General features: G+C 37.1%; 1 protein-coding gene across 2 annotated transcripts in view; it reads left to right on the top strand.

Annotated features, from left to right (window-relative positions):
• The window catches only part of SLAIN2 (SLAIN motif family member 2), an 82,973-nt gene extending 71,630 nt beyond the window's left edge, over positions 1 to 11,343 (top strand). For both annotated transcript variants that reach the window (XM_035005021.1, XM_035005020.1), the window contains 2 exons: positions 6,638 to 6,956; positions 8,346 to 11,343. In XM_035005021.1, coding sequence (XP_034860912.1) covers positions 6,638 to 6,956; positions 8,346 to 8,412 — 386 coding nt within the window. In that variant the 3' untranslated portion in view covers positions 8,413 to 11,343. The remainder of the gene's footprint in view (positions 1 to 6,637; positions 6,957 to 8,345) is intronic.
• Positions 11,344 to 12,643: the final 1,300 nt, after the last annotated feature.

Raw genomic sequence — 12,643 nt, 5'->3', positions numbered from 1 at the left:
ATGTCTATCACCCAGTTACCCCATCCCCCCACCAACCTCTCCTCCAGCAACCTTCAGATTGTTTCCTATAGTTAAGATTCTCTTACGGTTTTTTTCCCCTCTCTGGTTTCATCTTGTTTCATTTCTTCCTCCCTTCCCCTATGATACTGTGTTTTGTTTCTTAAACTCCACATATCCGTGAGATCATGTGATAATTGTCTTTCTCTGATTGACTTATTCGCTTAGCATAATACCCTCTAGTTCCATCCATGTCCAGCTCTGTAAAAAAAGTTGATGGTATTTGGATAGGGATTGCATTGAATGTATAGATTGCTCTAGGTAGCATAGACATTTTAACAATATTTGTTCTTCCAATCCATGAGCATGGAACGTCTTTCCATTTCTTTGTGTGTCCCTCAATTTCTTTTATGAGTGTTTTATAGCTTTCTGAGTACAGATCCTTTGCCTCTTTGGTTAAGTTTATTCCTAGGTATCTTATTATGGTTTTGGGTGCAATTGTAAATGGGATCGGCTCCTTAATTTCTCTGTCTTCTGTCTCATTGTTAGTGTATAGAAATGCAACTAATATCTGTGCATTGATTTTATATCCTGCCACTTTGCTGAATTGCTGTATGAGTTCTAGCAATTTTGGGGTGGAGTTTTGGGTTTCCCACATAGAGTTTCATGTTGTCTGCAAAGAGTGCTGATTCAGATGTCTTTTATTTCTTTTTGTTGTCTGATTGCTGTGGCTAGGACTTCTAGTATTATGTTGAACGGCAGTGGTGATAGTGGACATCCCTGCTGTGTTCCTGAATTAGGGGAAAATCTCTCAGTTTTTCCCCATTGAGAATGATAGTCACTGTGGGCTTTTTATATATGGCTTTTCTGATGCTGAGGTATGTTCCCTCTATCCCTACACTGTGAAGAGTTTTAATCAAGGAACGATGCTGTGCTTTGTCAAATATGTTTTCTGCATCTACTGAGAGGATCATATAGTTCTTGCCCTTTATTTTTTTTATCTTTTTTTTTTAAAGATTTATTTGAGACAGAGCAAGAGAGCAAGCACAAGCAGGGGAAGGGCAGAGGGAGAGGGAGAAGCAAACTCCCTGCTGAGCAGGGAGCCTGACTTGGGGGTCAGTCCCAGAATCCCAGGATCATGATCTGAGCTGAAAGCAGATGCTTAACCAACTGAGCGACCCAGGTGCCCTGCCCTTTCTTTTATTAATGTAGTGTATCACATTGATTTACAGCCCAGGAATAAATCCCACTTGGTCGTGATGAATAATCTTTTTAAAGTACTGTTGGATCCTATTGGCTAGTTTTTTTTTTTTTTTTTTAAGATTTTATTTATTTGAGAGAGAGAGAGAATGAGAGAGAGCACGAGAGGGAAGAGAGCAGAAGGAGAAGCAGACCCCCTGCTGAGCAGGGAGCCCGATGTGGGACTCGATCCCGGGACTCCAGGATCATGACCTGAGCCGAAGGCAGTTGCTTAACCAACTGAGCCACCCAGGCGCCCGGCTAGTTTGTTTTTTTTTAAGATTTTATTTATTTACCTGAGAGAGTGCGTGTGTGTGCGTGTGGGGGGAAGGGCAGAGGGAGAAGCAGACTCCCCACTGAGCAGGGAGCCCATCGTGGGACTCAGTCCCAGGACCCTGAGATCATGACCCGAGCTGAAGGCAGCCTCTTGACCAGCTGAGCCACCCAGGCATCCCCCTATTGGCTAGTATCTTGGTGAGAATTTTTGCATCCATGTTCATCAGGGATATTGGTCTGTAATTCTCCTTTTTGGTGGGGTCTTTGTCTGGTTTTGGGACCAAGGTAATGCTGGCCTTATGGAAAGAGTTTAGAAAATTTCCTTCCATTTCTGTTTTTTGAAATAGCTTCAGAAAAATAGGGTATTAATTCTTCTTTAAATGTTTGGTAGAATTCCCCTGGGAAGCCATCTGTCCCTGGACTCTTGTTTGTTGGGAGATTTTTGATTATTGCTTCAGTCTCCTTGTTGGTTATGGGTCTGTTCACGTTTTCTGTTTCTTCCTGTTTCAGTTTTGGTAGTTTATACATCTCTAGGGATGCATCCACTTCTTACAGATTGCCTAATTTGTTGGTGTATAGTTGCTCATAAAATGTTCTTATATTTCTTCGGTGTTGGTTGTGATCTCTCCTCTTTCATTCATGATTTTATTTGTCCTTTCTCTTTTCTTTTTGATAAGTCTGGCCAGAGGTTTATCCACCTTATTCTTTCAAAGAACCAGCTCCTAGTTTCATTCATCTGTTTACTGTTCTTTTGCTTTCTGTTTCATTGATTTCTGCTCTAATCTTTATTCTCTTCTCCTGATGGGTTTAGGCTTTATTTGATGTTCTTTCTCAGCTCCTTTAGGTGTAAGGTTAGGCTGTGTATTTGAGACCTCTCTTGTTTCTTGAGAAAGGCTTTTATTGCTATATACTTCCCTCTTAGTACCGCCTTTGCTGCATCCCAAAAGTTTTGAACAGTTGTGTTTTCCTTTGTTTCCGTGAATTTTTTTAATTCTTCTTTAATTTCCTGGTTGGCCCATTCATTCTTTAGCCTCCATGTATTTGAGTTCTTTCCAAATTTCCTCTTGTGATTGAGTCTCACTTTGAAAGCATTGTTGTCTGAAAATATGCAGGGAATGATCCCAGTCTTTTGGTACCAGTTGAGACCTGATTTGTAACTGAGTATGTGATCAATTCTGGAGAATGTTCCATGTGCACTCAAGAAGAATGTGTATTCTATTGCTTTAGGATGGAATGCTCTGAATATATTTGTGAAGTCTATCTGGTCATTGTGTCATTCAAAGCCCTGTTTCCTTGTTGATCTGCTTAGATGATCTATCCATGCAGTGAGTGGGGTGTTAAAGTCCCCTACTATTATATTATTATTGATGTGTTTCTTAAATTTTGTTATTAATTGGGTTATATAATTGGCTGCTCCCATGTTAGGGGCATAAATATTTACAATTGTTAGATCTTGTTGGATAGACCCTTTAAGTATGATATAGTGTCCTTATCTCTTATTACAGTCTTTGGTTTAAAACCTAATTTGTCTGATACAAGGATTGCTACCCCAGCTTTCTTTTGATGTCTATTAGCATGATAAATGGTTTTCCACCACCTTACTTTCAGTCTGGAGGTGTCTTTGGGTCTGAAATGAGTCTCTTGCAGACAGCATATCGATGAGTCTTTTTTATCCAATCTGATACCCTGTGTCTTTTGATTGGGTCATTTAGCCCATTTACATTCAGAATTAACTATTGAAAGATCTGAATTTAGTGCATTATATTACCTGTAAGGGCTCTCTCTTTGCTTAAAGGATGCCTTTTAATATTTCTTGTATGGTTGGTTTGGTGATCACAAATTCTTTTAGTTTCTGTCCTGGAAGCTTTTTATCACTCCTATTTTGAATGACATCCTAGCTGGATGAAGTATTCTTGGCTGCATATTTTTCTCTTTTAGCACCCGAATATATCATGCCAGTCCTTTCTGGCCCTCCAGGTCTCTGTGGAAAGGTCTGCTGCCAACCTCATGTTTCTCCCCTTGTAGGTTACAGACCTCTTGTCCCAGGCTGCTTTCAGGATTTTCTCTTTGTCTCTGAGATTTGCAAGTTTCACTATTAAATGTTGGGCTGTTGCCCTATTTTTATTGATTTTGAAGGGTTCTCTGTGCCTCCTTGACTTGGAAGCCTATTTCCTTCCCCACATTAGGAAAGTTCTGTGCTATAATTTGCTCCAGTATACCTTCTGCCCCTCTCTTTCCTCTTTTTCTGGGATCCCAATTATTCTAATAATGTTTTGCTTTATGATCTCACTTATCTCTTGAATTCTTCCCTCATGATCCAGTAGTTGTTTATCTCTCTTTTTCTCGGCTTCTTTATTTCCATCATTTTGTCTTCTCTATCACTAGTTCTCTCTTCTGCCTCATTGAGCCTAGCAGTTAGGGCCTCCATTTTTAATTGTATCCCATTAATAGCCTTTTTTATTTAGACTTGATTAGATTTTAGTTCTTTTATTTCTCCAGAAAGGATTCTCTAGTGTCTTCTGTGCTTTTTTCAAGCCCAGCTAGTATCTTTATAATCATTATTCTGAACTCTGTTTCTGGCATCTTACTTATATCCATACTGATTAGGTCCCTGGTAGTTAGTACTGCCTCTTGTTCTCATTTTTGAGGTGAGTTTTTCTGTCTTGTCATTCTTGCAGAAAGTGGTCGCTTTTCTATTTGTAGAATTGCAGCAATTCTTTTCTTACATCTCCAGGTGAGTTCACAGGTGTTCAGAATGATTTGGTAGCTCTCTAGCTGAATTACTGGGACCAGACAAAACTAAGGTCTCCTACTCCTCCACTGTCTTGGAAAGTCCTCTCTAAAATGTTTGTTTTAGATAGCATGTAGCTCTTTCTCTCTTGTGGGTACCAACAATCATTACCTTTTCATTGGCGTGATTACTATTCATAGTTAATGCAGTTATCAGTATAGTTGGTTTAACATCTACCATCTCTCAGTTTGTTTTCTCTCTCTGTCCATTCAGATCCTTGCCCCCCCCTTTATTGTTCTAGAATAGCTGAGTGCCTTTAATATTACATTTTATTTTTATTGTTGGCTTATTTTTCATATATCTTTTTTTTTTTTTTGCAAATTTAACTTATTATAGTTTATTTTCAAGTAATAGGCTTCATTTAGTTTACAGCATTTCAGTCTTCCTTTGCTCAGTCTCATGGAACTTCATTTGGTATATGCGTAGCACAGTATTTAGCCAAGGATTCAAGTAGACTCCTCAGCTGAGTTATGGAGGTCTTCTGGAGCGGCTCCCTCTTCTAAGGTACTCTTCTCCTCAAATTCCAGCTTTTGTCTTCTCAGCTCAGCAAGATAACTTTGATCTGTTCAGGATCCTCCTTGCTCTACATTCCAAAAAGCATCTCCTTCCCCCCCAAAAAGCCAGTGTGCTCACAAGGCTCACTACATTTATTTTCCTTTTCTCCAGAATTATAGTTTTATACTGCCTGTTGTCCAATATTTGAAAACTGTTTCGTATATTTTGTCCAGTTGTACAGGTGTTTACAGGTAGGAAGGTAACCCCCTTCCCAGTTTTGACATCATGGCTTGAAGCTCCTGTGGTGGTTTTAATATAAATATCTGAGTTTCATTCTGGACTAGATTTTCTGGAGGTGGTGCCTGGGTTTCTGTATTCTTTTTTAAAAAGCTCCTTGGGATTCTGATGCACAGTCAAGTTTGAGAATCATGGCTCTAATGTTTTTGAAGCCAAGCAGAGATCATTTGAGCCTATCAAGTACTGGGGCCTAACATATCTTAAGTACAGAGATGCTGACATTTGGGACTTCAATTAAACAGAAGGCAAGAAAGATCAGTTGGGAAGGAAGGAGGCTATGTATAAAAAACATTATTGAAAGGATGGTAAGAGGAATTTCCCATTTGGGAGTTTTGAAGCTAAAGTGTATCCTCTCTTCTTTCTCTCAGCAGAAGAAAATAGTGGCCATCCATTTTTTCCTTTCCTACCCGCTACTGTGGCAGACCTTACTGTTACCTATTACCATGTAGACAGATTAGTAGAAGTGAAGAAGATGGAGTTGTGTGGAATAATCCATTTCTGGAGTCTTAAGACCAAGGTTTTCCCTTCAGTCCTCCCCAACCTGATAGAGGTTGAGAGAGAATAGGGTGACCTGGTTCTGTCTCTGATCCAGCTCTCCCTCTTTCCTTCCACATCCCATTCTCTTCACCTCCCAAATTCTTTGTTAGATAAGCAGGTCAGGGTAATATTTTTTTATTTACATTTGGTGTATCCATTCATGGACATTTGAAGAAACTAAAATTGATGCCCTTTTAGAGGTGACTTAGCTAAACCAAACAAACAGGGAACAATGAATGTGTCCCCTAGGAGAGCAGAACTTATAATGTTAAGGAATAACCACAATATTTATTTGTAGTCCTATTTTGGCTTAAAACAATGCAAATTTTACATTTTATTCTTTCATGTATCAGTATTTATTTTAACTTAAAAGTGTTTTAACTTATAGAATTGACATTCCAGAAGAATGTACCATCTTTATCCTGTGCCTTCATACACATCTTGATATGCCCTTAGATTTATAACTTCTCTATTTGGTGAAGCACAACAGTAGAAGCTGTTCTGTTTTGTTTTTAATGTTTTATTTCCAAGTCTTAAGTTACACTGTAGATGATATAGGACTTTGAAGTACAGCCACCAGATACTTGATACATGTTTACATGAATGGTTTTTTGAAGGGAGAGTATGTTTCAAATTCTAGTCAACCATGTGGTAGTCAACCGTTATTCCATTTCTAGAATGTGGCCCAGATTAGTTGCTACAGTGAAATAGATTCCTGAATGCCTTTTCTCTTCTGGTATTGTGGATTCCTAGCTGGCATAGTTAAAACACTGTAACGAAGGATAGTTGCAGTCCTCTGAATAAGGACTTGGTTATTTAGGACTTACAGTTATCTTGTTTTGTTTTGTTAGCCAGAAATATTCTTTATTCTTTGCATTTCTGTAAAGCAAGTTTTCATGAATACAGATATACTGGTGGCCTAGTCATCAAGTGTAATATAAAGCACTGGTTTCACTTACACTTAGTTTCTACTAAAAACATTGATTTTTCTTTGCTATTCTGCAGTACCTTCTCCAGGCAAATTCCGCTCCCCTGCAGCACCATCTCCTTTGGCTCTCCGGCAACCAGTAAAAGCATTTAGTAACCATGGCTCTGGTTCTCCTGGTAGCCAAGAAACAACACAGCTCACACAGACCACCTCCTCACCTGGGCCTCCCATGGTTCAGAACACAGTCCCAGCAAATCCTCCCAACAATATCAACAGCACTACTCTAACCAGACCTGCAGGGACAACCGCGATGAGAAGTGGCTTGCCCAGACCCAGTGCCCCTTCTGCTGGGGGTATACCAGTGCCTCGCAGCAAACTTGCACAGCCTGTTCGCAGGTAAGTGACAGATGTTCTGTTGAAACAATCTTGAGCATAGGAAAGTGGGTAGTTTAGAATTATGCTTATCACAGCACGTGGTAGCAAACCTAGAGAGTCCTAATGGGTTCCCATTAGAGTCTTAGTAGAATTGGAATAAAACGTGACTTTGTTGTTTTACAGAAATCGTCATTTAAGATACAAGGGTGTCATTCCACTTTGGTCAGATAAAATTCACACAGATGCCTAACATGATTAGGCACCAGTGAGAACTCCTAGAAAAAAATTGTTAGAACCACTCAATTTGGTTGTGATATTTGTTCATTTTGAATATGTTATTCAGTAAAGATAAAGAAGCTCATTAGAACCTAGAGTGAGATTTAAGATAAAACTTCTAGCTACCAAATCTGAGTATAATCTAGGAGGGTGGTTTTCAAACTTTGATATAGTTCAGAATCTTCTGTAGAATTTATATAAATGTAGAGGCCTAAGTTTTACCCCTAGAGAGTAGATCTAGTATGAAGGCCAAAATCTGTGGGTAATTTTTTTGTTTGTCTGTTGAATCTTCAGGTGATTCTGAGGCCAGCCAGGCTGGGAACCATGCATCTGTGTAATCGTAGTATCTGCCTTTCAGGAATGTGATTACCACCATCAGTAAACTTAGGAGTCCAAGCATACTTAAACTTTAAATATTTATTTGCATGGGGAAAAAAATGGCTTTCATCTTGTAAGCATTTAAACTGAATTACCCATATCTCTTTCATTCTAAGATAAATGTATTACATTTCTGAATTCAGTAGTAGAGTACAACAGCTTTTTGCTATGCACTGTGCTAAATAACTTACAGGTACCTTATTGAATTTTTACAGTAACATTAAACATTACAATAACATAAATATTAAACTGTTATTATCCGTGTTTTTCAGAGGAGAATATTGAAATTTAATGAGGTTAAGTAATTTGCCTAAGACTACACAACTAAAGGCTTTCAGTTCTAAGTATGTCTGACTTAAAAGTCCATTTAAACACTGTCATTTTGCCTCTCAAAGTGATGGTGACACTAAGTCTCTACTGTCACATTCATCACTCTGCCCCCCTCAAATTAATTAATTAATTAATTAAAATGTTGGTGATCCATGCTGTTGGAAGAGATGAAACAGTCTTTTCCTTTCTTTTCTATAGTAGCTGTGTTAACAAAAAGATGTTAGTGAAGTCACCTGGAAAGTTAGAAATGCCAGGTGTGGGACAATTGTGCTAATAGGCTGTTTAGAGCTTTGATCTCAGTAGTCCCCTGGAACAGCTTTCATTGGATCGGGATGCCACCTGCAAAGTAATTAATATATGTGGGAGATAGTATGGTAATGTTTCATAAAGCCTTACAAATCACTTTATAAAATTGCTTTATTTCAGATCCTTGCCAGCTCCTAAAACCTATGGTAGCATGAAAGATGACAGTTGGAAAGATGGCTGCTATTGACCAGCAAAGATGGGAATGCAGAGGCCCACAGCTTCATGGATACCCCTTCACCAGGCTAAAAGACAACTTTTACATGCAGACTGTTCAGATAAGACTCTTGGGGTTTATAAATCCCAGCCCTCTCTGTCTTAATTAGCACAAACTGACAGAGATGATCAAGCAGCACTTTAATGACATTTAACATCAGATGTGTTTGGTAATCATACAATCAGTCTCCATGGAATCACATTTAGTTTTGTTTAGTAGAAACTAAGTTGATTTTTAAATATTTGACAGGCCAATATCTGGGCAAAAAACTAATGGATGCCAAAGAGAAATGCCCATTTGTAAATGAGAGAATACCTTTGTGCACAAGAAAATGGTGAATTCAAGCTATCCAAAACTTCACATTCAACCTAATTTACTGTATAAATAGCATCAATAAATATTTGTGTTAATGAGAACTAATATTCTGACTAATTATCTAAAATGTTTCACTAGTATTTCACTAGTACTCCAAGAAACGAAATTGAGATGGAAGGGAGGATGGGGGTGGGAAGAAATCTAGGCTAGAGATTTCAAACATGATACCTGATGTATCAGAAAAACTGTCATTTTGTTTAATCTTAAGTTTTGGATGTAGCTCACATATCACCACCATCAGATAACGTTACACCGTGCATCCACTGTATTGCATTGACATATCGGACTTCTGCGTGTTTGTTTTGATTGCCAAAAGGGCTTAATATCAGTTGTACAATCTTTCTAAACTTTATAGCTCCTGGCTCAGGAAAGATAGCCTTTGCTATTGAAGCCGACTTCTTCACATGCTATTACATCTGTTACAGAACTAAGAGATTGTCTTTTTATTAGCAGGTTTCCATGATAGGAAAGAGCAAGTAGTATGTCTTTATTCTTGATATAACTAACACCGCCTCAGTGCTTACAACCTGGAACGATACCATACCATGAGAGAGAGGGGGAAAAAATCTATGCACTTAACTTATAAAATCTCTGGTAATGACAGTTGTATTGTTACTATTAATTGACACAATGGTCTATTATGTGGTAGGAAGATAGAGCCTGCTGAATCCTACTTAAGTTGATCCACTTTAAACTAGGTAACTGTGTAAAACCTCGTTTGAAAATACTGTCCCTTTTGACTTGGATTCTGCCTTACATTAATTTTTACATTTTTGGTAACAAATGAAACCCACTACATATGACTCTAATCTGTTAAATACTTGCTCTCTAGTGGCCCTTATGTATATCCTGGAAATCACTTATTTTGGTTTTATTAGACAATTACCAGACTAAAACTTCCTTCAGCGGGCTTCTCATTTTTCATGGTGAGGTCTGTTTTAAAATACTTAATTTGAATGGCTCTGAAATATTGGCAGTCAGGTTACCTAAAGGATTTTAGAGACTTGAACATAAATTCATTTCCTGTTAGTCAAAGACATTCTGTAAGTTGGCAAAAGAAATTGAGAGACAAGTGAGAGACTTGATATTCAGGATAGCATTGAGGTTGATAGGTTGAGAGAATGATAAAATGTTTAAAACCAAGGCCCCAATTCTGCCGTGACACCATGGTATTTTTTATTAGCTTGACCAATAGGGAGTCATTCAGTTAGCACATGCAGCTGGAGATTTAAACTGCCAGTGCTAATGTATTTTGGTGTATAATGCAAGGGAGAAATTGTATCCTTGAATTTGAGGGTGATGGGTGTGGGTCAGGGAAGGGCGGCGCCAGAATTCCACATGATGATGAACTAAAAAATGTTGCTGTTCAGAGGAAGATAAAGCATCTGCTTTGGGTGGGGGGTAACTCATGTAAAAATCTAAGGAAAAGAAAGAACTAGCCACTGTCTCTTTTTAAAACCATACGTACACAAAACAAAATAGGTCTCAGTTTCAGTGCAACATTGCAAAAGAAAAATATGCTGCAATCTAATAATTACAAGGAATTTTAACTCTATTTGAAACACCCATTACATTAAGTTAGATTATCTGTTTCAAAAGGAGTATTCAGGTTATTTAACTTTGTTTTTAAATGGCTGCATCAGAAAAAAAATGTCTATTTTTTTTTTTTTATTAAAATGCTTCATCACTTGTTAGAAACGTATTTGGGTCTGAGTTGGGTAAAGCATTATTTTACCTGCGGTTGTACAACCACAGACTATTGGCTTTTAGGTTCCTAAAGAGAAAAATTGCCTTTTCACTAGACGGCCTTTGTGTGTTGCCAATTTTTCTGTTTGGGAATATCTAAGGATTCACTGTGGTTAGTCTTACAGAAGAAATGTGGATTTGATAAACTAGTGCCTATGATTTTAACTTATGTTTGATATATAGTAGTAAGGGTTTTATGAATGTTGATTATTTTTCTGTGCCAACAGCCCAGAATTGTCACTTATATGTAAGCAGAAAGCTATGAGCTCTGCTTCCAAAGTTATTTAATTTTCTCAGTGTTTGAATGTTATTTTTTTGTAAGTGTGTTAATAAAAGTGTAAAAAATTGGAAAAAATATAAATATTCTTAACTCAAGCATTTGCTGGATCATTTTTCTACAGAACTTGTTTGTATAATATAAAACACTCTCTGAAGAGTTGACTTTTTTCAGTTTTCATGCCCTGGAAATCACATTTTGTAAAACTGGGGACCATTCATAATTGTCAGATACTTTTTAAAATTATCTCAATATATCACTTTTATAAGAGTTTTTTTGAAAGGAAATTAGATACATGTGTCCCCAGACATTTGTATAACTCCAGAATGATCTAGACTATGTATGTTTAAATTTTTATTGAATGTACAGACATCCATTTTTGACATTACGCATGGTCCTTTTAGATCACATGAAGTTTGATTTGCAAACATTTCTATAGCTGAACTTGTATGTGTGGTTGCCTCCTTAATAAAACAGCCTGACCATAATGTTTATTATTAAATTTATATTTGTTTTTTCAAGTGTTTTATGAATTTCTGGATATGGTAAGATTCCCCACCCCAAGTTGCCTACAATTGGTTTTAATCAATTTCTCAGTTGATTTTCTTTTTTTTTTTAAACACACAGACCCAAGTCATATTGCCCTTTCAAACTTGATCTTCATGAGTTGGAATATATCATGTTATATTCTCCTTGTCCTAGTTATTTCATATTTGAATTATTTGGAGTATATTTATAGTTTACTCAAAACTGGTATGTTCTTGGAACTTTGTCACCTGCTGTGAATTGATACCTACTTTTAAAAAGCCAGCATTAAAAAAAAAAAAGCCAGCATATGTAAAACAAGCAAAAAGACATTATATATGAGTTTCCAAGAGGGAAAATTAATACATTTTCAAACCAAATACATTTATTTAGTTAATCGTGCATTTTTCTCTTATGGATAAATGGAAGAAAATCCAGAATTATACAGTGATTAATTAGTTCCCCACATTCCTTTTGGAAGTTTTTCTGTCCTTTGTTACAATTAGTCTCATTAATACAGCATAGAGAAATGATATGTTTGAATTTTCCCCTCAAGCCAACCCAAAAACTTCTAAGAACCATTTAAAATTAAATGTCAATGTACTTGTAAATCAATGAGTGAGAATTTTTCTTAAATTTCTTATATACCCAATACAGTGGAAAACCCACATGGAGGTTCTTGTGAGATATTTGCTATATCAAAGTTTAACTTTGAGTTACAAAAGCAGAGTAAATAATAGAGAAATGAACTTTGAGGCAGGTAGTGAACAAGATGTTCACATGAGCATGAAGCCAAAGTTAGCAACCCCTAATATATTTTTAATGATCCTAAATATAAGTCTGAGTGGACTAAGTGGTCCTCTGGTTACTAGTCTGAAAATGGAACAGATTTCACTCACAGACCTTAATACAAGTCAGTTTAAAACTATGTTAACTGCATGCCAATTTCGAACCAATTCTTTATCTAAACTGGCTAAACTTAATGTTTTCTCTTTTAAAAACAAAAAACAAAAAATCTTAATATTTGATTTTGAAACTAATAGAGACTCATTGCTTCAAAAACTGAGAATATTAATATAAATGATCCCACATTTCACCTTGGGATCCTGCAATCCCACCATCCAGAAATAAATACTTAAGTGCTAAACCTAACTTTTTTTTTTTTTTTTTAGATTTTGTTAGCTCACAAGCAGGGAAAGCAGGAAGCAGAGGGAGAAGCAGGCTCTCCGCTGAGCAAGGAGCCCGATGTGGGACTCGATCCCAGTACCCTGGGATCATGAC

Source organism: Mirounga leonina, unplaced genomic scaffold (assembly GCF_011800145.1).
Source record: "Mirounga leonina isolate KUSES-001 unplaced genomic scaffold, KU_Mleo_1.0 Mir_129, whole genome shotgun sequence".
Lineage (NCBI taxonomy): Eukaryota > Metazoa > Chordata > Mammalia > Carnivora > Phocidae > Mirounga > Mirounga leonina.
Note: the sequence above shows the minus strand (reverse complement) of the source record. Positions and strands in the feature narration are given on the sequence as shown.